Source organism: Brienomyrus brachyistius, unplaced genomic scaffold (genome assembly GCF_023856365.1).
Source record: "Brienomyrus brachyistius isolate T26 unplaced genomic scaffold, BBRACH_0.4 scaffold44, whole genome shotgun sequence".
Classification (NCBI taxonomy): Eukaryota; Metazoa; Chordata; class Actinopteri; order Osteoglossiformes; family Mormyridae; genus Brienomyrus; species Brienomyrus brachyistius.
In genome coordinates, this window is record NW_026042319.1 from 2052782 (window position 1) to 2079037 (window position 26256).

Sequence of the window (26256 nt, forward strand, 5' to 3'; positions counted from 1 at the left end):
TTTTCCTACTGGAAGACTGTCTCACTGTTATTGTGGTAGGATTGTGCAATTACCTCTCATTGATTAAATGGATGAGGACTGAACGGAACATTGAACTGAATCATATGATAAACACATCCTATGTAATGTACTGTTCATTATTGAATTCTTTTGCCATGTTGTTCATATGGTTTGAGTTGAATAGTATATTTTCAGCTGTATCCTAAAAGAACACTGATTTAAAAGGTCAGTACTTTCATTACTATATAGCTATAGTAAGAGTTGCAGACTCTTTCAGATTGAGAGTTACTGAAGGGAAGAAGGTAAATAGTTTAGTGAATCTAATTATCAACCCAAGACTAAGTCTTAGAAAAAATAGAAACATCTAGTTGACAAAACTACGATAGTAATTACCTAAACCTATCCTAAACCTATCCTATTTGTCTTGAGTGACAAAAGTGATGATGAGATGTAAAGAGCACGTTTATGGGTACTTCCATTAACCAATATTTTACACAATGATTTAGTTTTGTACACAAACATTTTTTTCTGCCAAATGAAGTTCTATAATTTTAAAGTTGATGAGAGATAACTCTGTCTTTACCCTAGAAGATATCTTATTTTACCTTTTGAAAGTACATGTCTGGTTATTCACTCGCCTCGTGATGAGCCTTTGCTGAGGTGAATAGTTTTGGAGATACAATTAATTTATTAGGACAAGTTCGATATTTCACAAATCTGGAGTTGTTCAATTTTTCTATCTATTTTTGGTGCTACTAATAAAGTTAAATTTCAGTAAATTTACATTATGGTAAGCAGGCAATTTGGTTTTGAATCCTTTTCAAGGTTGGAACATTTTTATCTAATGAAGAATTAATTTTTGCTGATGTATCATATTGGTCATTGGTGCAGTTTGTAAAATCACAAGTACTGTTCGAATTTTGTGAGATGAATCTTGTGTTGCACACTTTCAGTTTCACTATAAATTATAATCTAGTCTATACTTTATAAATAACTTTTGTATAACTCCTGTAGAGATTGGTGCAATATTCTGTCCATCCTTTATTTTAAAATTTCATAGTTGCAAATGTTTGAAAAAAAGTTGTCATTTTGGCTGTTGAAACTGTGCCTATTTGCAGATTGTATCTCAAAATGTAGAGCTAGTCACTTACACTTACCTTGTTTGTGACCTACCACAACAAAACCGGTCATAAGTCGTGCTTAACTTGACAGTAATTTGTGAAATCCGAGTTAATTTTCCTTTTGTAAGCTTATTGTAACAGATTAACGACGAGTCCATATTAACCTGGTCAAGTTCAGAGCGACTTATGACCGGTTTTGTTGTGATGGGTCACATTTATAACTAAAAAAGGCTTTGATACATTATTTTGTCCTGTTGGCATCCACTATTCTAACTAGTCTTAAATGTTCCAATATTTGTTTAAATATCTGCTTCTGTCAAGTAGTTTATAATGGCTTTCATTTTGAAGTGTTCCTGAATATTAGGTTAAAATTGTTTGAATCAATGCCTAACAAGTAACTGATTAAAATGGGTATTTTATAAATGGGCTGTGTGTTAGGTCGGAGTACAGATACTTGTTTAACACATTCCACAGTTGTGACAGGGACCAAAAAACTGATATATAACTGCATATCTTTTAAATCATTTTCTGCATAAACATGTATTGTGTAAGCAGGGTAATGTCATATTAATGTTTCTTTATTAAACTGTAGTGCACAATGGACCATGTGTTATGTACATAGAATACAAGTGTTACCTGTAGTGAAAGTACAAGAAAATTAACATAATTGGGTACAAATGTTTTAAAATTCAAGGTGATTTTATTATTTGTGATGCAATTTAATGATGTTCATTTTTCATTGTTACTGCTGAGTTGAATTATTTATCAATGTCCTGTTAACATAGCTGTTATCATAATAACTGGAATGTTAAGGGTTGCCTGAAATAAATTATAGGCAACAAGTTGTTGTGACCTCAAACATTCTATATTACATGTATTTGGGTTGTTGATGTCATCCTGGGTAATGTCTGATGTTTAAGATGCTGTGTATTTCTTGATGTCAGTTTTTCTTGGTACCTCGGAACTTTGTACATGTAAAAAGTTAGATTTTATGGGGATTTTAATATTTCATATCCCTTGTAAAATTTTAAGACAATATAATAAATTTAATTTGGAAAATTTGAGTATGTGTGTCTTTTTGTTCCCTTTTTAGAGAATTTTGATCATTTTCTTCTTCATTATATTTAGTTTACTGAGCGTTGGCACAACGTGCATTTTACGTTAGCTGCAGACGTTGAGTTGACGTAACCCAGACATTGAAAGTAGGTTGGCATATGGTCCCCATAAGGTCCGTGGGACGTTGGTTTTACGTTGGCCCCAGGGAATTGCACACATTTGCTTATCACTACTTGGTTTACTGCACGTTGGGACAACGTGCATTTGACGTTCGCTGAAGACGTTGAGTTGACGTAAACCCGATGTGCAGATGTACGTCCGGCCAACGTCTGCTAATGACGTTGGGCTGACGTTATGTCCGACGTTCTACTAACGTTGGGCCAACGTTAAATGTTAGCTGGGTATTTAGTATGATATTTAAGTAGACTATTAGTTGTATCAACATTGCATGTAATCAATACCTGACTGTCAAATCTAATTGTCAGTACAATTCAAAGACTTTTTGGCAATATTTATTGTCACGTGACATTTAGAGATGAACACATATGTATGACTGACGATATATATGTTTTCTTATTTACTAAATAAAAGTAGGGCTGCATTTCAAAATAAGACAAAACAAATAAAATATGAAAATTGTGCGTGTTTGAATAAAGTGCTTAGCTGAAGTCGTAAAACCCCAACACATTCGTGTTTATGTCATATATTTTAGTGTTAATGGATTTAAGTATTGGTTTAGATAATCCCACACCGGTAATAAAATCAAAGTCTCGTTTTAATATAAACAGATACGAAGCCATCACTTTAATCGCTGTTAGAGTAGGATATGGACGGTCATATTATTTCGGAAAGATATAAAACGTGACATGTGTTTTTTTCATAGTAGCTTTATACTTGTCGGAGTATCAACACAAACGGAATGACGGGCCGTTTCAGGCGAAAACAGCGCATTTTACTTTTTATTCCAAATGAAACGCGGGGTTGCCAGCTTCGGCCAGTTGGCTGGAGTGAGATTTTCAGTTCCATTTGTCTGCACACAAATGAAACCGTTCTTAGCTTGTAAATAGTCTGCTTTTGTATTTAACCGTGTAAATACACCTTTGACGTAGCTAGTTTTAGGTTTATAATAGTATAATGTAAATTTGCCGTAAGATTTCCTGCATGAGTCTGAAAGCGTGAGTGTCACGCCTGATACTTGAGATTTGGCAACCCTAACAACGTACATTTTTGTTTCCCCTGAGTTGATTGATCTATACAGTAAGCGGGCTCTAATTAGAGCTTCTCACGGTGGAAGTATTTTTGAAGCTGACGGGGTAGATAATTACCTAATGTAACCACAAGGGGCCGCTGTAATCACACTGGGGCACACGGTATTTTCTGTCAGATGAAATCCTCACCAAAATTGAACGCGGGACTCCACCTGAAAAGAAAATAGGTGATTACTAATAGAAAATGCCACAAAAGAAATACAGTAGATTTAGGAATGGATTAATTAAAGAAATCACTGCATACTAATCTGATTAAATTTACTTGGGGTGTTAAGAAAAACAGGCAGTAAAATAAAATTTAAATCCATTAAAAGCATTAACCATCACAATCAGTCTGGGAACTCTCTGGAAACCACAGTATCACCACAATTTGGATGATTGATGCAAGAAAAATGGAAGAAGATACTAGGATTTCATTCTTATGAAGTTCATGACTATGGATAAAAGAAGCAGATGGAGATTACCATGCTGTCAGAGAGAAAATGGTTTAGGTTAGAAATGGAAGCTCACGGGCAGCAGCTGGAGCTCCCAAAGAATCTGCCTTCACCAGAGAGCAAATGTGCCCCAAATGTGCCATTTGAGACAAACCACATTCATCCGGTACGTATGAAGTCGAAAGGGCACAGTTAAGAATCAGATTAGTCAAGTGAACGGCATCTCTGAGACATGCGGGGTTGTGTTTTGCGGTCAGAGACGGTAGGATCTCAGCTTCACTGACAAGCTCATTGAACTGATGCTTGATTCCAAGAGCTGAACTGCACATTCAAGTAATTCAGTGTATATGTGACGGCAGTCTGTTTTACTCAGGGTTTATTATCAATATATTTATTGAATTATGTACGGTTCCTGATGACCTTGTTAGATTCGGTTGAATTGTAGATTTAAAAAAATTAGCAAAAAAAAACTCATTCTGAAAGCTAAGAGTTTGTGTACAAATTTGCTTGGGGGGAACGGGCAAACTGGCATAGTACCACATGTCTTCCACATCTCATTATCAGCTCCAGAACAACAACATTTCAGCATGAATGTATATGACATTATGTGTATTTTTTGATAATATTTTATAGATTCATATCGTGTTTTTTCATGCCTACGTTACATTCCTGAATCTGGATTTGTTATGACGAGTCAGAAAAACAAATTGTGAAATGATACATGTGGTGTAGCTTCATTTCTGCAAATTCGGCCAGCAAAGAGCTAATGCAGAGGTAATTAATGACGAGGCCTCTGATTAGCCGGCCCAGCGTTACACAGAACCGCCACCTGCCGAGGTGTCTGCTCATTTAATTACATTTACTTCGGTTCAGAAAACATTTCTCATAGCAGTAAAGCCTCCTGCTTTTCACCTTGAGCATCGGTTCTTGCCTTCAACCAGAAGTGACAAGATCAAAGAGCAGGATCAGTCCCACACTGGAAGCGACCATTTTACGGAGGCTGAGGCGGATCTGTCCAGCCTGCTTTGAATTTATCTGCTTCCTCTCCTGCACTTTCTCTCTGGTATGTCAGGCATGATCCATCTCCCACTACCCTGCTGGCTCCCACTCGTATAGATTTCCAGTCACTCTGTCTCCTACACACACACACAGAAATGACCTTCTCTGGGATCCAGCAACACGAAGGCTGCAGCCATCGGCCAAACCGGCACCCCAAACCCCCCCCTCGGTGGAATGTGACTCTGCCATCCTCTTCTGAGTGTGGGGGCTACAGTGGGAAATGCCATATCTACCATGTGCACCTGATTTGGTAAGCATATACACTAGTGTCATAGAGTGATTTATATTCATATGAATAAACAGTGTTTTTTGGGTTTCCTGTTTCAATTCTTTTTCTTTAACCAGCCCCTCATTTGGCGTGGAAGGTGCAGGACTGAAGCAAATTAGGGGAGGTGCAGTTATCCGACTGATCGCAGCAAAATGAGAAGCAAGAATGAAACAAACAAGCTCCAAGAAAACCACAGGGCCTATTTATAAGCCCCCCCCACCCCCACCCCCGGCATACCCCCTGAGCACCCCCAAGCCAAATTTCCATGCGACCATTTTGCCAACACATATCCCCCATTTAACACGCGCGCTGCAAAACATCAGGAAAATGCCGCTTCCCACAGAAAAGCCAAGAACGCTGCAATTAGACTCGTCCACATTATACTCATTTGGCTTTTTGGGCTATTCCTGAATTTAAGGGTCATGTGACAATATGACTTCATTCCCTCACTGCACACATCGGTAGACAACAAGCTGAATAAAAACTGTAAAAAGTCTCAAAGTTTGAGACATGTGATGTTTGTATAAACCCTTCGCTTCCCAGGGTCTCTTCAGGTTTTCACATTGCTAAATGAGCTAATTAACAGACTCATTTAGGTATGTAAACATATCGCCTGTGAATTGTTCTCAGGAATATTCATAACAGATGCAAAATGGACGACTACGTGAGCCTGACCAGCAAACACGGCTAGAGGATGGATGGATGAAAACAGCACAGCTGTGGTGATTTTGGTTTGGCTAAAGAAAACTTTCAGTGACGCTCGTCTTCTGAAGCCTCTAGAAGGGCACAGCCCCAGAGAGGCAGCTGTCGAGTTTCTGTTTCATATGGAGAATTCATCACCCTTCAAAACGTCTGTGACAGCTATTTAAATTACTGTGCCTGGATCAGATCTCAGGCCAGTGCTGTTGTACGCTTGGGAAGCATATTGATCCAGAAATGGTTCAGTGGTAATATATAAGCGAAAGAATATATAAGCGAAATGCAATTTTAAATCCATTCTTTTGGCTCAAAGATTAAGCCCCCCCACGGAGTTCAGAAAGGAGTCAAGCTGGCGATTAAAGCTAACGACCAAGTCAAAGTTCGCTGGCTCGAATCCCAGGTAGCCGCTGGGAATGTTTAAAAATGTGGCCGTCCGGAGCATCTCCAGGGGAATCAATAAGACATTACATCGCTTCTGAGGGAAGCGGCAGTGAGCTACGGAAGTGCAGTGTCAGGCGACAGCATGGACACATTGTTCCTTAGGAGGAGGCTCCAGGAACAATACAACCCTGCCCCTCCCTGCGGGAAAATGCCAGTGAGAGAGAGCTACTGAACACGGATCTCTGGAAATGTGCCACAATTAGTAAGGTCCAATTAGAGAAATTGTGGAAATGTCATGTGACCTGAATTAGCCAGTCATCAATAAAGGTAAATACTCCCCCCCCTCCCCAAAAAAAAAAAACAAAAAATCATCACATTGAACACAGCTGATTAAACAGTGAAACGGCCCCTAAAATGGTACAACAATAGAAAATATTTATTTTTAGAGGAATTTTCCTGGGCTGGGTTGAGGATATTTGATGAGCTGAAATTCCCCATATGGACAGAGATAAATTCCACGCCTGGCAGTGCTGAGCCGAGTCCGGCCCAAATGCACTGCTCCGATGACTAACCTCACCCAGTGCTGGGCTGCGCCATGTGAGCTGGCTGCTTTTCTGCTGGGCAGGGCAAAGCACACAAGCGTCCAACGCCAATCTGTTCAGGAGAGAGCATGACCGAGGCAGAGCTGGGTGGAACGGAGGCTCCGGCACGTTAGGGTTGGGCACATGGGTGCCCCCCCCAGAGGCTCACTAAGCCTCTGTAACAGCAGTGACAGATGTCTGCAATGACCAAAGGGCTTTCGCTTGCCAGACAGGGACCTTGAAGAATAAGTCAAGCTCCTTACAATAATCAGTCTACTGGTGCCTGGGTTTAGGTTCACCACAGGGGACATTATTTACAGATCAGCAGAGTAGAACTGTCTATAAAGACACAGCTTTTTAACCTGGAGACGTGCCGGTTTATAACGCAAGAAGCCTCGTGAAAGTCGTCAATTCAATTTCTGCACTGAAATACCCACCCGTGCATCCATCTTCCAAGCACTCATCCTGGTCAGCATTGCGGGGGCCTGGAGTCTATGCCAGGCAGCACAAGGCAGGGGTGCAGCCTGGTCAGGACAGCCGCAGTATCGAGGCTCATGAAAGCCAGGCTGCTTCAATAGAGACGGAGCATCAAATGAATGAAGCCTCCACAAAGGAGTGAAGCAGTCGGCACTGGTTTAGCTTGTATAGGACTAGACTGTGACCAGAGAGAGAATCGCAGTCCCGTGATAAATGATTGTACCCCGTCCTTCAGTAAATGCCAAGCTGTATACTGTGTGGAAAGGGAGGCTCATGATTCTACAGCATTACCAGAAAATTGCTCACAAAATAAATGCCAAAACAAATCTTTAGATGAGATTATTACTAGGCCAGTTTGTCCAGGGAAATGGGATCAAATGAAAGCCCTCGCAGGTACTTCCCTTCAGGAAATCAGACAAAAATTCTATATAATAAAATGAACTTAACTTTCAAGCAGTGCAAATGGCACGGCAAGGATCCTCCAAGCAGGCAGTGAGCTGGGGGGCTCACAGAATTCTCCACTTAACAAGCTCAGCCAGGTGCTTTACCCACCTCGCTGCTTCCAGGTCTTCCCCTGAAGCTGGTGGATAATCCCACCACACACTCTGAAAGTTAGGGGCCTGAATCATCCAAAGCTGGGAGCAGTCTGAACACACACACACACACACACACACACACACACACAAATGACAGGAACTGGGAGGAAAGAGAAAACACTTCCTGTTATTGCATCACTGTCACTGTGATAGCAGTGCTTAAAGACAGAAGGATTCCAGTTGAAATCCTAAGACAGTACGCGACTATTCCACTGACCAGCATCCTTAACCTGAACCACGCCACTGAAATACCCAGGTAGCCGCTGGAAACGGAATGGATATTTAGAACTTATTCACCCAAGGAAACACTGCAGAAAAATCCAGTTAATTACAGCTGCGATCATTCATAAACGCAAATTCATAAACATGTCCAGGTGTGATACAGAACATTGATTAATTATGGGAGAGTTTACGGGCTGCTATTGGGCACATGTTGCAAATACAAAAGACTGATAAATTATCATCTTTAAGGGTTAGGAGCATAGTAGCTGGGGGACCTATAAAAAGTCTAAATTGCATAGCAAAATGTGACCGTCACTGCACCCAGAGCTGGGTGTGGCTTTACTGGGAGGGTGCGTCACTGGAAATGAACCCTGAAGAGACGACAGAAGCTGGAGATGGAAACTGTGAATCAGTGACTGGAGAAGGGAAAGGACACTCTGACCGTCCAGGGTGTAGATAGCAGCATGAATCCTCCATCCTCTAAAGGCGGGACCCCAATTAAAAATACCTCCATTACTTACTAGGTTTTTTCCCTGTATTGTCCTACACACAATTCAAATATGAAGCTCCTATAAAACACGCTCACATGTTAAGGTAACGTCAGATGTTCACACATACTGCTCCAGGTGACCCTCAACCTGTGACCAGCCTCTGAGAAGATGGAGAACTTCAGAGCAGAGCCTAACATAACCCTTCAGCTTTAAAGGAAACATGAGGAAGAGGAAGATTATTAGGACATGCTTTTCTCAATCTGACTTCCGAAATCCCCGCAAATAGTCCATACAAAAAAAGCATATAAAGGCAATTTTGTCTCATGTCATACAAAGGAAGCCATTTATTTCCATTTTGCAACAAAATCGTTGAGTCTTTTAAAAAAAAAAAAAAATATGGCAGGAAAACAACTTCAGTTTGCACAAAGAACAGCTTGAAACCAATTATCTTAATGACTGCAGATCCCAGCTAAAAACAAAGGAATAAAACACATACCCACAAAGACCAGAGTAATTGCATAAAATGGTGCTTCTAGTAACAGAAATATTGCTAAGGTAGTGTTAACAGTCTCCATAAATCAGACACATGATGTCCAATTACAATACATCGACCTCAAGTGTGGGAAGAGGTGAGCAGACAGGGTCTCCCACAGGAGAACGATTCTGCAGGAGCTGGGATCAGATCCTGAACGCTACAGTGGGTGTTTCCCAAGAGAAGAACAATCTCATTTGGACATTTAGATAAACAGATATGCTATGGAAGGTTTCTGTGGAAATGCACCATTATTTCTCATTTACAGTGGGCAAAAAAAAAAAAAAATCACGATAAAAGGCAGTAACTTTAATTCTGTATAATCCAGTGTTAAGGCACGTGAAGGTCGCCGGTTCACACCCACTGCTGACTGACAGGAAGGCAAAGAAATGACAGAGGATATTTCTACAAACACTGCATTCTGACAACACATACAAACACACACAAAAATTTGTTTGGTTGCTAAAAACAAGCAATGATGGAAAAAAAAAAAAAAAAAAAAAACTTAAATCCCTGGAGGAAAACCGTAGAAGACAGGATGACAAGATAATATATACACTGATCCCTTTGGCAAAATTTGGTCAAACTGCCGACAGTGGAAAATGAGGCGTGAGGCTACAGGAGGAAACATCGCAGGTCACCTGTCCCTGACCAGTTAATTTACTGGGTTCCATTAGGTTGACCACACAGTGCAACGCAGCGTGGCATAATGGCACTTCAGAGCACCGCCCCAGTGCCTTTGGGAGTGCTGGACCCAGTGAAGGAAGGGAGCACTGCAGTTTGGCAACAGGAAAACCAACACACAGTCCAAGTGCTGAAAACTTCAAATCAGATCACAGATATGAAAGATCGTCATCTTAACTAGTGCAAATATTCCACATAATCCGCGCTGAAGGAATAACGGTAAATGCTGGCACTGCCGTGTGATTCAGAGAGCCCGTTTAAGGACGAGGAGAAGTGTAAAATGTGAAGTGCCAGAGATGGCCACAAGGGGCACCGTTTTCCACTTGAACCACGTAACTGCAGCACTTAGGGGATGATCAGGAATGCGAGTAGCAGAGGTACGTACCATCCGGAAAGCACTTCTGCTCCTGTCTGAACCCGAGGCTGGCGTAGCACTGACCCAGCAGCACGTCTGCTGTGACAGAGCCTCAGTCCAGCTCAGAACCAGGCAGACTGCAGGCTGAACCACTGCATGACGAGTGCAGTGCGACATGCGCAGCCCTTGGTCCGAAATCAGGGATATGGCTCTCTACACACAGGCTGCGTCAGTCATTCTGAAATCCTTATCATACCATCCAGCCAAACCCCCCCCCCACGCTGGACGCGTCAGTTTTACCACCCCTGCTCTATGTTCCTACCCAGATCGACAGACACGCAAATTCCGGGAGGAAGTCGACAGTCGAGCCTCGCGAGAGACACTTCAGCTTTGGTGTAGCTTATATAACCTCTGAAGGGGAATGTAGGTCATAAGACCACAACATACACAACATACTTACACAGCAGCACAAGGTTACCGTCCATTATCACTGATGTGACCTAACCCCCATGTGGGGTGGGGCCTAACCTCACACCCAGTCTGGTTATGGTGACGTCTGCAGGCACGGTGCTGATATACTTAGTGTCGCCCATCCTGTTCTGCCTTACTAGATTTTAATGGAAAGACAAAGACCCCCCCCCCCCCCACCGAGGAGGAGTTTTATCAGCACCAGCCTCCTGGCCGTCAACAAGCGGCAGCACAGCCAAACCAGTAATCAGTTCAGACATTTTGGACCCACTGCATAGTAAAAACAAACAGAAAAGGATAGAAAGACCACAAATGGGAAGCAATAACATTTTGCATAGGAGGAAGGGGACAGTCACAGAATGCTGGTTCCGAACAAGATAATTATACCTCTAAATATTTCACTCTCAAACCGTAACCTTGAGACTAATTAGAATCTTCCAGAATTCAACTGAATAGCAAGTCTGTCCAGTTGCATAAGATATTTGCTTGCAGGATATAATTTCTGAACTTTTTACATCTAAAATATATTTTATTTATATTTCAGAGTTACATGCATGTGTAGGTGTATGTGTATACACATGCACAGCAGTACCTATCTTTATATTAAAAAAAAAAATCCAAAATGAAAATATAATACAATTTGAAATAACTAACGTGCAAATGTGCCCCGGAGTGATGTTATAAGCCAATGCATCATAATAAGGTCGTCTCGAGGGAATCCGCCGTCCTCCCCTCCGGCCTCGTCGCAGTACTGGGAGGGAGTCCGAGCCCCTCCCCTCCGGGGGCACTCTGTACGCAGGTGGCTGCCGTCGTCAGTGGCACACACTCATGCTGCGTAAACGGGGGTGGGGGCGTTGCTCTGTCCGCGAGGCTGAAACCTGAAGGTGCGACAGCCGCGTTTGCATAGGAACGCCCGTCGGATGCATCCCCCTGCAAGTACAGCAGCGTGTCCACTTCAGGAGGCAGGCCGCTGCGCTTAGCGTCTGGTCCCCAGCCGCCCTCGGCCGTGGCCGTGCCTCCAGAGAGGCCTACCCCCTCCTTGGCCGAGTCCGTGGAGGCCTCCCGCTTCTTGTATCCCTCTGCTCCATGGTTGCAGAAAAACCCGGGAATGTGGTAGAGGGGCGGCTGGGAGGCAAAGTGATGCCCCCCCGTCACTTTTGTCTGGCCGAGCGCGCTCCTCCGGGCCTCGGGGGGCAGCCTGTCCAGCTGACGCCCCAACTGGACCGGGCCAGGAAAGAGGGTGCCTTGACACGCCCTGTAGAAATATCTAGAAAGCAGAACACAACAATGGACCAGCCCTATCAGGAAAACAATGAAAACACCTTGTTTTTGGTGAGGATTACCAAAGGCTTGCTGGAAAGCACATCAGAGAGCTTGGCTGCACGGTGATATTCAGAGAGACAGAGCCTGTAACACCACCACTGAAAACACATTCCTTACGGCTCAGGCATGCCTCGACCCTCAGGCGCTTTGAAAAACGGTCTTTCCTTTCCGGTCAGGCGTTTTTACACTCAACATGACCCAAGGCAGTCACCGGTGCATTGATAAGTAGAAGGGTGCAGTTACTCACCGGGGCAGCAGGGCGGCGACAGGGGTAATGAGGCAGAGCAGGTAGAAGAGCGGGTTGGCCAGTTGCCGCTGGATGGTCCAGTAGGGGTTGGAGGGTGGGTAGCAGGAAGGACAGGAGGCGTTGTAGCAGAGAGCTATGGTTAGGAACAGGGCAACGCTGAAGGCGATGGAGGCCCAGTTCAGCCAAGTCTAACGAAAAAAAGGAGGGGGAAAAATTAAACCAATCAGAGGTCATCAGAAACTGGTGCATTCCTCAATCTGTCAAAATGACTCCTGCTTCTAATGTTCTGCGAAGTTCCATCAAATCCACTTACAGCTCAGGACAAGTTCCGCCATCTTAAAAGCATAAAATTGGTCCTTGCCCCAAGCTAACGGAAGATTTGCAATTTTGCCCCTAAGCGAAGTGGGAAGGGAAAGTTAGCCAGTTGCGGCAAGAGATCTATTCTTCAGCGAGAAGCTGCCATGCCGAGGACACCGGTGGAGATCAAGGCGGCTCATCCCAGAGTAAGAGACGGCCCCTCACCTGAATCCACACAGGAAAACTTTAGGGCTTAGAGCTCGGAAGTAGGTAGAACCTATGCAGATTAATAACTCACCGCACCTGAGCCAGGAACCCGACGGCAAGCGGCATTAGATTAACCTGAGAAGCATGTTGCTATCTAAGCATCTGTGAGTAATTCAGTCATCCCTAGTTGCCCCAGAATCTACAGCCATGCAGGTGCCAGAGCCCAGAAGTCCGATTTGATTTCTGGAGAGCAGTATCCCCACAGAGAGACCACAGCCAATGGATGACCATGTCCCTTGATGATACACAGGGCAATTTTTTCAGCAATGTTTGGTGTGGATGCAGAAAGTTTGCCCACTGCTGCTTAAGTTTTTCCAAGTGAAAATATGTTGCCCAGTATCAATGGGAAGTGTCTGAGCAAGCAACACTGCTCAAAACGTTCTTAAGCCCTTTAGTTCTGCTGTCAGGGTTTGAAAAGCACATAAACGGAAAATGATGGATGTGCTAAAACTCCAGACGTAAAGGTAGAATCGAGATTTTCATTACTGGATTCAATGTCAATGTCATATAACCTGGAATTAATACACAACCCCTCACCCCCAAATTCCTAGCGATTCAATATTTTGAGCAAGACAAGCCTTCTTGGCACCATCTGTTGCCAACTATAAACCTACAAGTTCCTGGAATTCACACCATCCCGAATGTTTTCATGCAACGGCAATCTGCTGATAATGTCTAATTGTTTACATCTAGCAGACATACACCACAGGTCCAGATGCTCGAGCAAAGGCTTCTAGAGTAATCGACTGTCTGCGAGAGGCCTTTCTGGCTGGCTTGGACAGACCACATCGTGCCCCGAAGCTGAGCGCCTCACCCAGGTTTTTGTCTCGATGCCCAAGTGCAACAGGATGGTGAAGAGTGCCAGGCTGGTGATGGGAGTGCCCCAAGTGAAGAGGTCAACGTCTGAGTCGGAGTACGCCTGCGCCAGAGGGACAAGCGGTGGGCACAGAGCGTGGGTGCTGGGAACAGTCATTCCACAGGAATAACAGCGGCCGGACAAACAGACTTACAAAGTAAGGAATAAAGAAGCAGACCAGACTCTGGTAGAAGGCATCAATCATATTCATCCAGAACATGTATGGCTTGTATTCCTGGAAAACATAAAAAAAAACAAAAGAATCGTATAACAGGGAGAATCTCAAGCTGTGAGGCGTCTGTGACCTCATATCTCAGAGACAAACAGAAACTCACGTGTAGAGGAAACAGAACGGCGACATAAGCTCATTAGCATACCTCCCTGCCCTCCAGCATCCATCACGGCCTATTGTTAGTGCTCAAAGCCCCCCCACCCCCCCCGAATCGCAGTGCATAGCTGGCCGTGTGTCTGTGTGGACAGACTCTGCTCCTGGGCCATTTTTACTACAATCTGACTCAAACATAGATTCGAAAGACTAATCTTGTTGCCGTTTGAGACTCAAGTCCATAGCCATCATTAACACACACACACACACACACACACACACACACACACACACACACACACACACACACACACACACACACACACACACACACACACACTCTGAGATAAGATACTAAATCACTTAAATTTACTGCAAATAATCAGCATTTTGTAAATATCATTTGTAACACTGGATTCTCCTCCAGACAGAGGTCACTGTTAGGGCTGCAACAGCAAACTTAATGTCAATAATATTCCGTAATAAAAATATAGTCGACAATGAATGTTTTCATGGGTTTAGTCCATAGATTGCCTATAATGACATCACTGCCTAGCAGCGTAATGTTGGTGTGATAATCCTGCTTCATACTTTACTTTTCTATGTGCCATTAGAGTTACATGCAGTACAGTTACATGTAGGGACCGTTTGTCCGGGGATACAGACGGTTGCAGTTGGCACGCGAGTACAGCAGTGATATTCCACCAGACAAGTAGATGGCAGATGTATTGCAAACACACACAAAAATCAGTGTAGCGAAATGGGTCAACGATTTACAACAGATTTTCATTCACTTGGCTTGAGCGGAATTACAGTAATTCAGCGAAACCGCGAAATTTAGAAATCATGGCGACAAAATTATCGGGGAACCTCATGCCACTCGGCGAATTTTACTGTTAAGACTTCAAAATGCCGAAAGAGTGTTGCTTTTGAAAACACCGGCAAAATACTGCATACTGTAGCATAAAGGCCGATCATTAACAAGCCACGCGTGGCAGCGACGGCCGGCAGACCTTCGTCTCTATTCCGCTTTGAACACAGATTCTCTGCACTGTGTAAAGTTTTTTTTTTCTTTCAGAACTATGACTTCAAAAACACTCCCTGATATTTCTTAAATAAAAGCATTTATATTTTTCTTTTGATCACATGTTTTGGCCCAACTGATCAGTCGATCGCTCGGTCACACAATTAATCAATTATCAAAAGAATAGACTTTTGTGGTCCTGCACTAAGCCCATCTTCATCTCCCCACCCTTGATCAGAATCCCTCTGACCAGCTACCTCCGAGTTCTGCCCACTCATGTAGAGCTGAGGTCGGTCCTGGAGCGTCTCTGCTGACACGTCCTTATCCAGGGTGCCGGTGATCAGTTGAGGGAAGGCGGAGAACATCAGGTTGAAGAAGATAAGAAACCACTGGTCGATCATGGCCGAGCCAGAGAAGCCACAGTAGAACTGATACCAGAAGATAAGGGCGACAAACATCTGGAAAACCGAGAAGAAGTCGAGATGGATAAAACGCACACATTAAACCTTTTGGCTCTGCGCCACATTCCACCTGCTATCACCGAAGCAGCAGCAGTAAAATGTTTGCACTCCCCTGGCATGCAGACATGGGTCATTTCAGATTCTCACCGCGTTCTTGTAGAAGAAGTAGAGGATCATGTTGGCCAAGCGGGAATAGCACCAGTGACCGTGGACCAGCAGCAGCTTCTGCAGGTACTGGAAGCGCGGGAGGGCAAAGTCACTGGCCATCACAGCCTATGGGAGAGACGACAGATCAGGTGCTTCAACAGAAACTCCCAGAGCTTACAGACTACAGTTACTGATCCCTCTGCTGATCTCCCACCCATCCAAGTTAAGTCCTTTTGCTCAGGGTCTTTTTAATAGAGGAGTACTGGCTGGGACCAAGACTCGCAAGCCTCATATCACCCGTGCCCTTCATTAAGCACTGCCCAGCCTCCGCAAGTCCACCCCACCTGACGGTCCTACTTCCTGGGCAGATATTTCGGTTTCTGGCAGTTGAGCACCATCAGTGACGAGAGTCATCCATCACACCTTGTGGGACGTTCCTCCACTACACATTTTAGGAATGTTCTTGGGCTTCACCTGACACCGAGAGGCTCCCGCAGAAGAGCCTCCACGATGTTAACTGACAAAGAGGCCCGCGACAGAGAAAAATTACTGCTGATGTTATATTGTAAAAACGGCCAGCGGACAGAACACCAGCTAATTTAGGGAGGCGTGAAGGACTACATCAGAAAATCAGACCATACCGAAGGGCAGAATCATTCATCAACTGGCATCCCAGCCCTGTCAGGACCCAAGATTTTACACTAATTAAGTGTAATCAGCAGAGTTATTTTAACGCAGGCTCAGGCTCTTCGACAGACATGCCATGCAATGAATCCATAATCTCCTGCCCTCCAGGTTAATGGGGACTCTCCTAATTAACAACACGAAGTCCCACTGGAAAGGAGTTAGAGATCGGGTGACTCGGCCCCGAGGCCGGCGGCTCTGACTGCGACGACAGCAGCAATTCCTGACACATGGTAGGTTTCACGCAACAATAACTTTGTCCGATACAAACCCCCCAGGGGCCCCTGACAACTTCATAATTTGAGACGCAAGATGTAGCCATATGGAAAGACTTAGCCCCATAGCGGAGTGGCACTCTACCTGGCCCGGCTACGTCTGACCTTACCTGCATCCCCTCCTGGCCCGAGATTCCGACGCCCACATCGGCCACCTGGATCATGCTGACGTCATTAGCCCCGTCCCCTAGGAACAGACACAGAGGAGCACCTTTACTACCCTCCCCCAACAGAGTCAAGATTACTGTTGACACAGCAAAGACGAAGTGCTCTGCTTGCGATCACGAACCAGAAAATCCCATGAAGTCACTCCACAAAGAGCGAATTCAGCTGAGGACTGCTCGCTGCAAACCCATGACCCTCCCCCTCAGTAATTAATCATCCAGTTAGGGTCACAACCAGCCTGGATGTACAGTCAAAGGCAGGGCTGACCTGAATGTATCGGCCAGGTTAGTGTCACCCAACAAACATGCTCAGGCTGGGAGAGAGAACCAGGACGTCAGAACCACACAAACACAGGGGAGAGCACATGAATTCCACACAGCTGGAGGCTGTAAGGCTACAGTGACAGCAGGATATGGAGAGAAACAGTCAGACTTAGCATTGATGCGTAGATATAAAACACCCCTTTTGTACAGATTTAGTGCACTCTTCGTTGCAGATGGAATCCTGCTTTTGTACTTGAAAGGCAAGGAAGCCAGTGCGTCGTATCGAGATGACAGTCATGGAGGTGATATTTTCCCCATACGTCTGCAGATGGATGTTCTCCCAGCGAGACGCGTTTTGTTTCTGTGCCATAACACCTCCGCCAGACAGTCTTTGTGCTCCTCGCGGTTCAAGCCGTTCTGTCGTCACTGGCATTCTGAGGCACCTTGTCCGTCGATCGGACAATACGGATCTCATACCTGCTCAATGACCACGACTTTCGTCCTGACAGAAAGCCAAGCACTTCCTGTAAGTCTCTATGAAAAGCTCTATGAAACCAGAGTAAACACCTGCTTCTTCACGCACCTGCATGAAGGGAACCACTGTGCCGAAGACTGTCCCAAACATTTTAATGTCAAGTGCTGACATGAAATGAAACTCACAGGTGTTTTGACAGTTACCGAAACGGAAACTCAGTCGTCATTCATCACTAATCTGTGCTACATGATGTAACACTAGGTCTCTGAGGATCTGTCACCCGATTGGAGGATTTAAGCTGCACTGCAAATCGGTTGCCACCCATTTGTTATACGATTCGGGACAAAATCGGTTCCACCTTTGACTGAAACCAGAAAATATATTAAAGAGCAGAGTGGACACACAAAATGTCAGATTGCCACGGGCAATTTAGCCAACCGGCTCGTCCACCGGCCGCCCGGGAGAGCAAACCAGAGCATTGGATGTTTCCACAAGGTCCCCCGACTGCAGAGTCAGCAAGCAGCTAAAAATGCTTAAAAGAGAAGAGACAAGAAATGAAGCAGGGGGAAAAAAGGATTCTCCCTCTGTGACCCAGAAAAGCCGAATGCATACTCACAGGCGTGCGCTCAAGCAGGCAAGACGCTCGGGCAAAGCAAAGCGCAAGGGCAAAAGCAGGGCTGCAGAAAATACAACTGCAAGTCCTCACTTCGTGGCTAGGAGGCGCCGTTACAAAATACTTGAAATTCTACAGCATTAATGGAAGTACCCTTCATTAAACATATTTAATACCTACAGCTCAAATGTCTGATTTTGCTCTTCATTAAAAGGACCAAATAAAAAAAAATATATATATGTGTATGTGTGTCACTAGTTCACATTAGACATTAAATGGCTCTTGCTCTTGAAATACAGGATCAGAAGGCAATGTGGGTGGTTTAAGCGATACCAAGCATGCGAAATTGATAAACTACACTCCTACCGAGCCACATCCTTCCAAGAACTCAAAGACCCAGCGAAAGACGACGTGCGAGAACAGTGACAGCGTAGTGAGAAGGGAGGGCCGCCTCACAAGCCTCTCAGCTGCTCGCAAAAACCAAACCTGACTTGGGGAAAAAGTGAGACCAGTTTGGGTGCCATTTATAACACACAGCAGCGCCTCAGGTGAGGATCCGGGCACTGAGCCCTTTCGCTGCACATGGCGCATGATGTTCGCTCTCTATAAAGCGAGCGCACAGACGGTGGCAGCCGGGACACCCTCAGAGGTCAGGGGTCTCCCTGCCTCTGCCCTCTGCCCCCACAGACGGACAGCAGCACTGGGCCGTTAACGGCTTGCAGGACGGGCATGTTCTCAACGGCATCGCTAGCGGCTCGGATGATTAAACACGTTCTGCAGGTTTTCCTTAAATAAGGGTATCTGCAGGTTCAGACAAGTTAGACTCTACAAGACTTATTAATCCCACGCAAAACGAAGTCCGTTTTACAATAACAAAAATGCCAAAAAGCTTTGACCGGTCATCATTAACTGGTCTCAACCACACTGCAAAACTGGGATCGTTCTATCAGTTTTCATTGAATCTGCACCCCCCCCCACCCCACTTAGAAGTGACAGACAACATTAACTTACAGGCTAACTTAGAACAGCATGACTGAGTCCGAGGATAAGCACTCGCCTGGCTGCATGCGTTTGAGACGCGCCGGCGAACGGCCCGTACCTATGGCCAAGGTCATGACCTTCAGCTTGTTCCGCACCAGCTTCACCACCATGCTCTTCTGCAGTGGCGTGGACCGGCAGCACAGCACCGAGCGGCAGCTCCGGGCCACCGCCAGGAACCTGTCCTCCAGGCTCCTGTCCAGGGCGTAGGCCAGAGTACGCCCGTCGATTACCAGGCCCAGCCGGTGCACCAGGACGGGCAGGGAGGAAGGGTCATCCTGCGGAGCACGGGTGGCCTGTTCCGGGGCGTCGCAGAGGAATTTGGACCGGATGTAGTGTAAGCTCTCCTCCAATAGAACGGCACAGGCTTCCTGTGACACAGGACAGAGCAGTGGCACAGTGCGCATGACCTTCATTTGACCTTGGACTGACAACAGAATGAGCGGGTTCTCCTGACACGGCATGGCCAGTCTGGTACATTTTTATATCACATGCTACAGCAGACAGGCCAGTTACCTGTGAAATACTAGGATGGGAAAACTGTGCATATAAGCATATATCACAGGAGGCTGACCTGCGAGTCGGCATTCAGGGTGATGATCTCCTCCTCGGGGTCGAGCAGCTTGCACGCGTAGGCGATGTTGATGGCCGTCTCCTGCTTGTCCCCAGTTAGCACCCAGATCTGCAAACCAGCCTTTCGCAGCGATGCGATGGTCTCGGGGACGCCGTCCTGGAGCCGGTCCTCGATGCCGGTGGCTCCTGTGCGCGAGGGTGGGAGGGGCTAAGAATAGGCCACGCCCACAGGGTACTGCAGAAAGGAAGCACGAGCCTCACCTAGGAGCTGGAGGTCGGTCTCCAAACGCAGGGCAGACTCAAAGAGCAGCTCCTCCCGGCCCTGGATGGTAGTCTCCGCTGCCAAGTGGCTTTTCAGCCAGGCAGCATAGTCCTCCTTGCTGAGGACCTGGGACACACATGGCTCATATAAGGCAGGAACCATGAACACGGGAGGGATAAAATGGGGGATGGGGGTGGGCATTCCCTGGCACCATATGGTGATACACAAGACTCAGCCGAGCAGTAATTTAATGGCACAACAGGCGGGCCTGGCAGAGACGTCGTCGTGCTGGAAGCAGTCACATGATCAGGCTGGGCTGCCTACACAACTCGCTGGGGTTTTCTCCAGCAGTGCGCAGGCAACATTACAATTATACCTATTTATAACTGATGCTTAATTGGATTTAAAGTACAATTTACAACTGACACATAAAAAAAAACAATACACGGGCAGCAGATTAACAAAGTCGCCGCATTGAAGGCTGGACTTCAGGGGACGCTCGTTACCTTTTTGGCGATGCAGAGTGTTCGGAGTCCATTGGCGGCATAAAGGTTGAGATAGTTTTGGGTTTTGTAGAGTGTTTTCCTCTGTCGTTTGCCTTTGGTGTCATCTGTAAACACGCAGCAGGATTAGAATCAGAACCCTGCCACATCAGTATTACCTGGGGGGAGCGGGGCCTGCGTGCGCCCCCTGGCCTCTGGTTCTGGCTGAGTACCACAGCTTATCAGAGAGGCTCTAATATCCGGATGCTAACAGTTGCGTTCCAGACGCACCGGCGTGCTGCTTCACGCCTCCGTGGCACCGCCGCTAAGCGATTGGCGGAGGAGGTGCAAGAACAGGCTGGCACCAGGGGCAAAGGCGAGGAGGTAGCAGGTCAGCATAGTCCTGCCTGTGCTCTCCGCCCTCAGCAAAGATAAACAGCCAGGGAGTGCGGGGCCTCTCCACAGCCTCCCTCCACGCTGGAGGGGGGCCAAACCTCACATTTTCACTCTAAGGCTTCATCAGCCTTCTCTGCCTCCGCCCCATTTCCCCTCTCGACGGGAACAAAAAAAAAAAAAAAGCACAGCAGGCATTCATACCTCTTTAATAGCCTGTGACACCTTCTCGTTTTGATCCGTCATGGAAGCAACGTGGCCCACCCCCCATTAAAGCAACAAGGTGGAGGCGAGGAGCACTATGCTCAGCCTGAGAGGCAGGGCCCACGTCGTCCGCTGCCACAACACAGGAAATGACAACCTTCACGTCTATGGCAAACTCGCAGGAAAACAGAGCGGGACCCTTTCACGCCCCTCGGCCTGGGAGCTATTTCGGGAGGTCTGGGCGAGCCCAGCTCGAGGAGGGATGGAAAAAAAGAACAGGAAAGAGTCTGTCGAAAGCCAGAACAACAGGGGCTTGTTCTGCAGGCTCGCTAAGTGGAGTGGGGGGGTCTTGTGATCACCTCTGGGGGGGGGGGGGGGGCACACCCAGCTGGTCCCCATGGCTGCCCGTACCACATGATGAGTTGCCGCCACTGAGCCTACGTCAGGCAGGCAGGTGTGAAAGACGCCGCCCGTCAGCCCAAATAAGCACGGCAGGCAGGTCCAAAAGCACATCGCCCCAGCCCCACCCCCATCGAACACCGCAACACTGCTCGTTTTTATCCCGTACCACCTCAGCTACATGAAAACACCCTGCGTGAAACGGAAATCCTCCTCCTCTGGGAGACTTTTTGTTCGATTGTGCCTCATTCAGAAGCTTCAAAAAGTCACTTTTTAGATACAGAGGAACTTAATGATGGCGTCCAACTTGCTGTAAACACACTCAGTAACCAAAGACGTACCAGCGATTCCAAGGCGATGCCTCCCTCTCTCAACATGAATCACCCCCCTCCCCCCGGTAGGAGCGTCACCTGAGCTGACCTGTGCCCACTCAGTGCACATGTGCAGTGACAGGCAGCTATAGGCCCCAGGGGCAAACCGATGAGTGTCACAGCTCTTAGCCTCTATGAGGACAGCAGCCTGGAATCACGACTGCTGCCCTGCCGTTAAAATACTGGCTTATCACACTAACACAACCTTTAAAAGAGGGACCTAAAAGGTACCTAAAAAGCAGTTTTCAAAGTTCACAAATGCTCAGTTACATTGCTAATGTAACTGGTAACCGCACAAAGACTGTGGCATCCAGGCCCCTGACTGTGGATCAGACCTGGGTAAGGTCTGACTGCTGATCATTACACCCCAGTTATATTAAATAATTACCGTGGATTCCGAGCGTTGCCATAAACCGTATGGGTAAACAGGCTAAACAGCTGAACTTTCAGAATGACTTAACATTCATTAAGAGCAGCAAGAAGCCCTAATTCAAGGACAGCACCGACTGGCTGTGTGCCAAATCTGCGTGCTACACGATCTCACAGCCCCAAACAGAAGCCACCTCTGGCCGTCTGTCGCCTGTTTGCTTAAAGTCCACGTGAACCCACAGGCCAGACGGCGTCCTTCTGAGAGACTGAAATATTCATCTCCGCTAGCATCTTCAAGCATGTCCTCGTTGTCCTTCTCTGAGAAGGACTAAGGGGACCCGTCAATCTCGCTTTAAGAGATTCACTTATCTACCTATGGAAGGGAACACCTGAAGCCAGAGTGTTGTATTATGGGTCACGAAGACCATATTCTTAACGGTCACATCACCCCCCCCCACTACCAACAGGCCATCGGACTTACCTGAGGTGGGCGGTCTTAGGAGGTCCATGATAACAGAGTCTGCTCCTTTGGTGTAAACCGTGATCTCGTCTGTCAGGGGGTGGCGGACCACCACAGACATGCGCTTCCGGGTCGAGTCGAATCCCAGAGTGTGCAGCAGCTCGAAGGTCAGCTTGCCCAGGTGAGGCAGCTCCACAGTCACTTGGTCAGGGAGCCGGCCAACCAGGGCGCACTTGTAGGCTCGAGCGGCGTAGACCAGGGCTGCCTCATCCGGCGACTCTGCCTCGTAGCGGAGCTCTGCTTCCTCAGAAGCCGAGTGTGGTGGGACAGGTCGGAAGGATCCTTCCAGGGGGCCTGGGGACTTTTCCTCCTCCAGCCTGAGGAGGGTGCCCTCGGTGGACGGCGACGACAGGAGGCTGGAGCCAGCCCGTGGTGCGGAGCTTCTGGTGGCCAAGCTGGACGAGCTGCTGCTGTTCGATCCCGAGGTGAGGCGGCTGGGAGTAAAGCGCTTGATGAAGTCCTCGATGGTCTTCACGGGCGACTTCAGCTCAAACCTCATCCGCACCTACGACAGGAGACTCGCCTTAGCCCCACTGCGGCACCCAAAAAGATACTGCCCTCTCAAGCCCGTCAGCGAAACCAAACCAGCATTTGTCCCTGTAAACCAGTGGTTCTGCGTGGTCCTCAGGCCCCACTGCCCTGCTTGTTTTCCAACTAACCCTAACCCTACACACTGCTGATTACCTGGATCGGGTGCGTTCAGTCAATCAGAAGCCGAAACACAGCTGGGACTTGTGTGTGTGGGGCAGGGATAGCTGGAAAACAAGCAGGGCAGTGGGGCCCGAGGACCGAGTTTGAGAACCACTGCTGTAAACTTTATAAATTGGCGCTTTCACATCGAAGCTCCAGAACCCAGTTCCTGGTTCTGAGTACCTGGACGATCTCAACTGGGAATGTTTGTAACATTAAATTGATGCATTAAACATACGGTACAAATAGTTTACATATGTATATGTTATGTATATGCTCAACTTTCGATCCGCAACTTCCATCTCTTTTCTATGCATTTCTGCATGACTTCCTAGTTAATGCCGGTGCTTCTGGTTAAGCAATCAGCAAATACTGACGTATCAGCAAAGGTTACTGGCGCACGCGCCTCTCCAGTAGTTTATGTTTGAACAAAATGTACCCAGACCAGAGTAGGTACTAAAAAGGGTTCCAGAACTGCAGAGGAACTACAAATGCAGAGTTCCTGCAGTGTGAACACAACAAGTCCTGGTTCTGGAAAAAAGTTCCTGCGGTGTGAAAGCACCATTTCTGACTAATTAAGTGCTAATATCGAATGGGAAAGGCTGAAGCTTCAGATCAGAGCACATTTAGGAGGCCAGCCGGGGAACAGCCATTGCAGAGGGTAAGATGAGAACATCCACCGAGGAGGAATGAATACAAATCATAATCTCTGCTGCAGCACATGAAGAATGTTCTTATCAAGACCACGCGACCCAACACACCCAACCAGTAGCTGGTATCATAGCAACCAAGGAGCAGAATCTTCAGCTGAGAGCTTGATGGCTCTTCTCACAAGACAGTGAGACCCAGCTCCGAGCGCATCTCCTGGAGGAGTGGAGCACCTTTTGGCGCGGCTGGTTGGGCGACGACACCACGACGGTGTTGCAGATGGCGAGCGCCACGAAGAAATCAATGATGTCCGAGAGCTCGGAGGGCAGCTGGGCCAGCGGCTGAGCGTGAAGGCGCATGAATTCCATCTGGCTAGCGCAGTCGTTCACCTTGTCCAGGAGCTGAGGGTCGGGCGTGACGTCCTTCTCCTGAAGAAGCACAGGGAGCCACATCACATGACTACAGTCACGGCCACGGAGATGCAGAAAATGATGGCAGCAAAAAAAAAGCAAGCACCTGTCGACGCTGGGCACTCATTCGACTTGTTTTTATAAATAGTTACTAAACTCGTACACAAGTCAGTCACTTGCTTAACGTATATAGTTATACTGATCTCCATACATTCTAACATTTGTCATCCCATTTCCCAAGCCATCGTTACTTAAGGAACATCCCTGGTTAACTGCCATCACCTAGACGGTCAGCAGGGGGCAGCATGGGCCCCAGACGGCGGCTGAGGTACCGACCATGGGGCTGCTGAAGGCCGTATGTTTGGACAGGATGCTGGCCCGCTTGGCCTCGGCCCGGCTGCCCGTGCGGCGGTGGGACTTGGTGCTCTGGGAGCGCAGGACCACGCGGGCGCTCTGGTGGCTGCCGGTGCTGTCCCGCCGCGGCAGTGTGCCCCCATGGGAGGTGCAGTCCTCCTCCTCGGAATCCAGCTCCTGGTACATGGCCAGCCGGCGTGCTGTGGGGGCGGGGGAGGGGCACGGCTTTATGGATTGGGTTCGGCGTTTGATCCCGACTCTCACAAAATGAATCCGTGTAAATAAAGCACAATACTAACTAATTACATGTACATCTAACAGAAATGGGGCACGTTGTGAAATAAAAGCTCACTGGCACTCTGACCCTGAACCTAACCCTACCCTGATTCTAACCCTAATCCTAACCCTAACCCCGTGGCCTTCTTCAATACCAGTGTTACTGCTAACAACTCGGAGCGGTCGGTACTGTCGGGGGGACCTGCAGGATTTGGGTGCTTAAGCAGCAGCTCGAGCCCCAGAAGAGGCCTGGCGGTCAGACACTTGAGCAAAGCACTTATCTCGAATTTCCCCAGTCAAACATCCAGCTGTATAAATGGGAAGAGCCTTTTGGAAAAATGCCAGCCAAGTGGAAAACAATTATATAATATTATATATATCAATATATACCCCGCGACCCAGCAGGATAAGCGGGTTGGAAAATGAATGAATGGATATTTATATATAATTACAGTGATACAGGCTTGTGGATGTCTTATGGCAATAGGTTTAGTGTAGAGAGGAGTGTTTTTCACAGGATAAAGCTTTTCGGAATCTGAGGAATCCTGAGATGGGACGGGCTGGAGGGGTGAGGGTTCTCGCCCTTGACTAAATGTTCTCTGTCCCCAGATAGATAATCGCAGGAACGGTGGCAGGGCTTCCCTCCGAATGGCCGCCGCTTGTTTTCAAAACCCACAAAGGGAAGCGGGGGCCCTGCCAGGTGTTTAAAAACAGAATGGCGGAGTGACGTCGAAGCACCGAAAGGCCAAGGAATCGAAACCGAAAGGGCGGGGACTCCTTGGCCAGGAGCGTTTCCGGCTGTGGGCGGCTCCCTCACCGTTAGCGTCGTGCGAGTACTCGATGCCCGCCACCGCGCAGCGCCGGAACACCATCTTGTTCTCCGTCAGCGTGCCCGTCTTGTCCGAGAAGATGTACTGCATCTGGCCCAGATCCTCGGTGATGTTAAGCGCGCGACACTGCAGGTGCGAGTCTGTCTCCTCGTCGTAAAGCTCCACATCCTGATGAATGATGTACACCTGGCAAATCTTCACGATCTCGATGGAGACGAAGAGGGAGATGGGAATCAGAACCTAAGTGGGGACAGGGGTGACATGGCAGCCTTCCGTCAGGATCCATGGTGGGAACATCAGGGCTCAAAACTTACACCTGCACA

The 26256-nt window shown here is 47.1% G+C and overlaps 1 protein-coding gene across 1 annotated transcript in view; it reads right to left on the reverse strand.

Annotated features, from left to right (window-relative positions):
- Positions 1-8967: 8967 nt before the first annotated feature.
- Positions 8968-26256, reverse strand: part of atp10a (ATPase phospholipid transporting 10A) — a 33081-nt gene continuing 15792 nt past the window's right edge. The window contains exons 7-21 of the mRNA XM_048999277.1: positions 25921-26173; positions 24810-25027; positions 24297-24491; positions 22687-23230; positions 20494-20597; positions 19987-20113; positions 19727-19911; positions 19214-19523; positions 16709-16785; positions 15640-15765; positions 15289-15489; positions 13837-13917; positions 13641-13745; positions 12263-12450; positions 8968-11959 (exon numbers count right to left, since the gene is read on the reverse strand). Of these exons, the coding sequence (XP_048855234.1) occupies positions 11386-11959; positions 12263-12450; positions 13641-13745; positions 13837-13917; positions 15289-15489; positions 15640-15765; positions 16709-16785; positions 19214-19523; positions 19727-19911; positions 19987-20113; positions 20494-20597; positions 22687-23230; positions 24297-24491; positions 24810-25027; positions 25921-26173 (3288 nt within the window). The 3' untranslated portion in view covers positions 8968-11385. The remainder of the gene's footprint in view (positions 11960-12262; positions 12451-13640; positions 13746-13836; positions 13918-15288; positions 15490-15639; positions 15766-16708; positions 16786-19213; positions 19524-19726; positions 19912-19986; positions 20114-20493; positions 20598-22686; positions 23231-24296; positions 24492-24809; positions 25028-25920; positions 26174-26256) is intronic.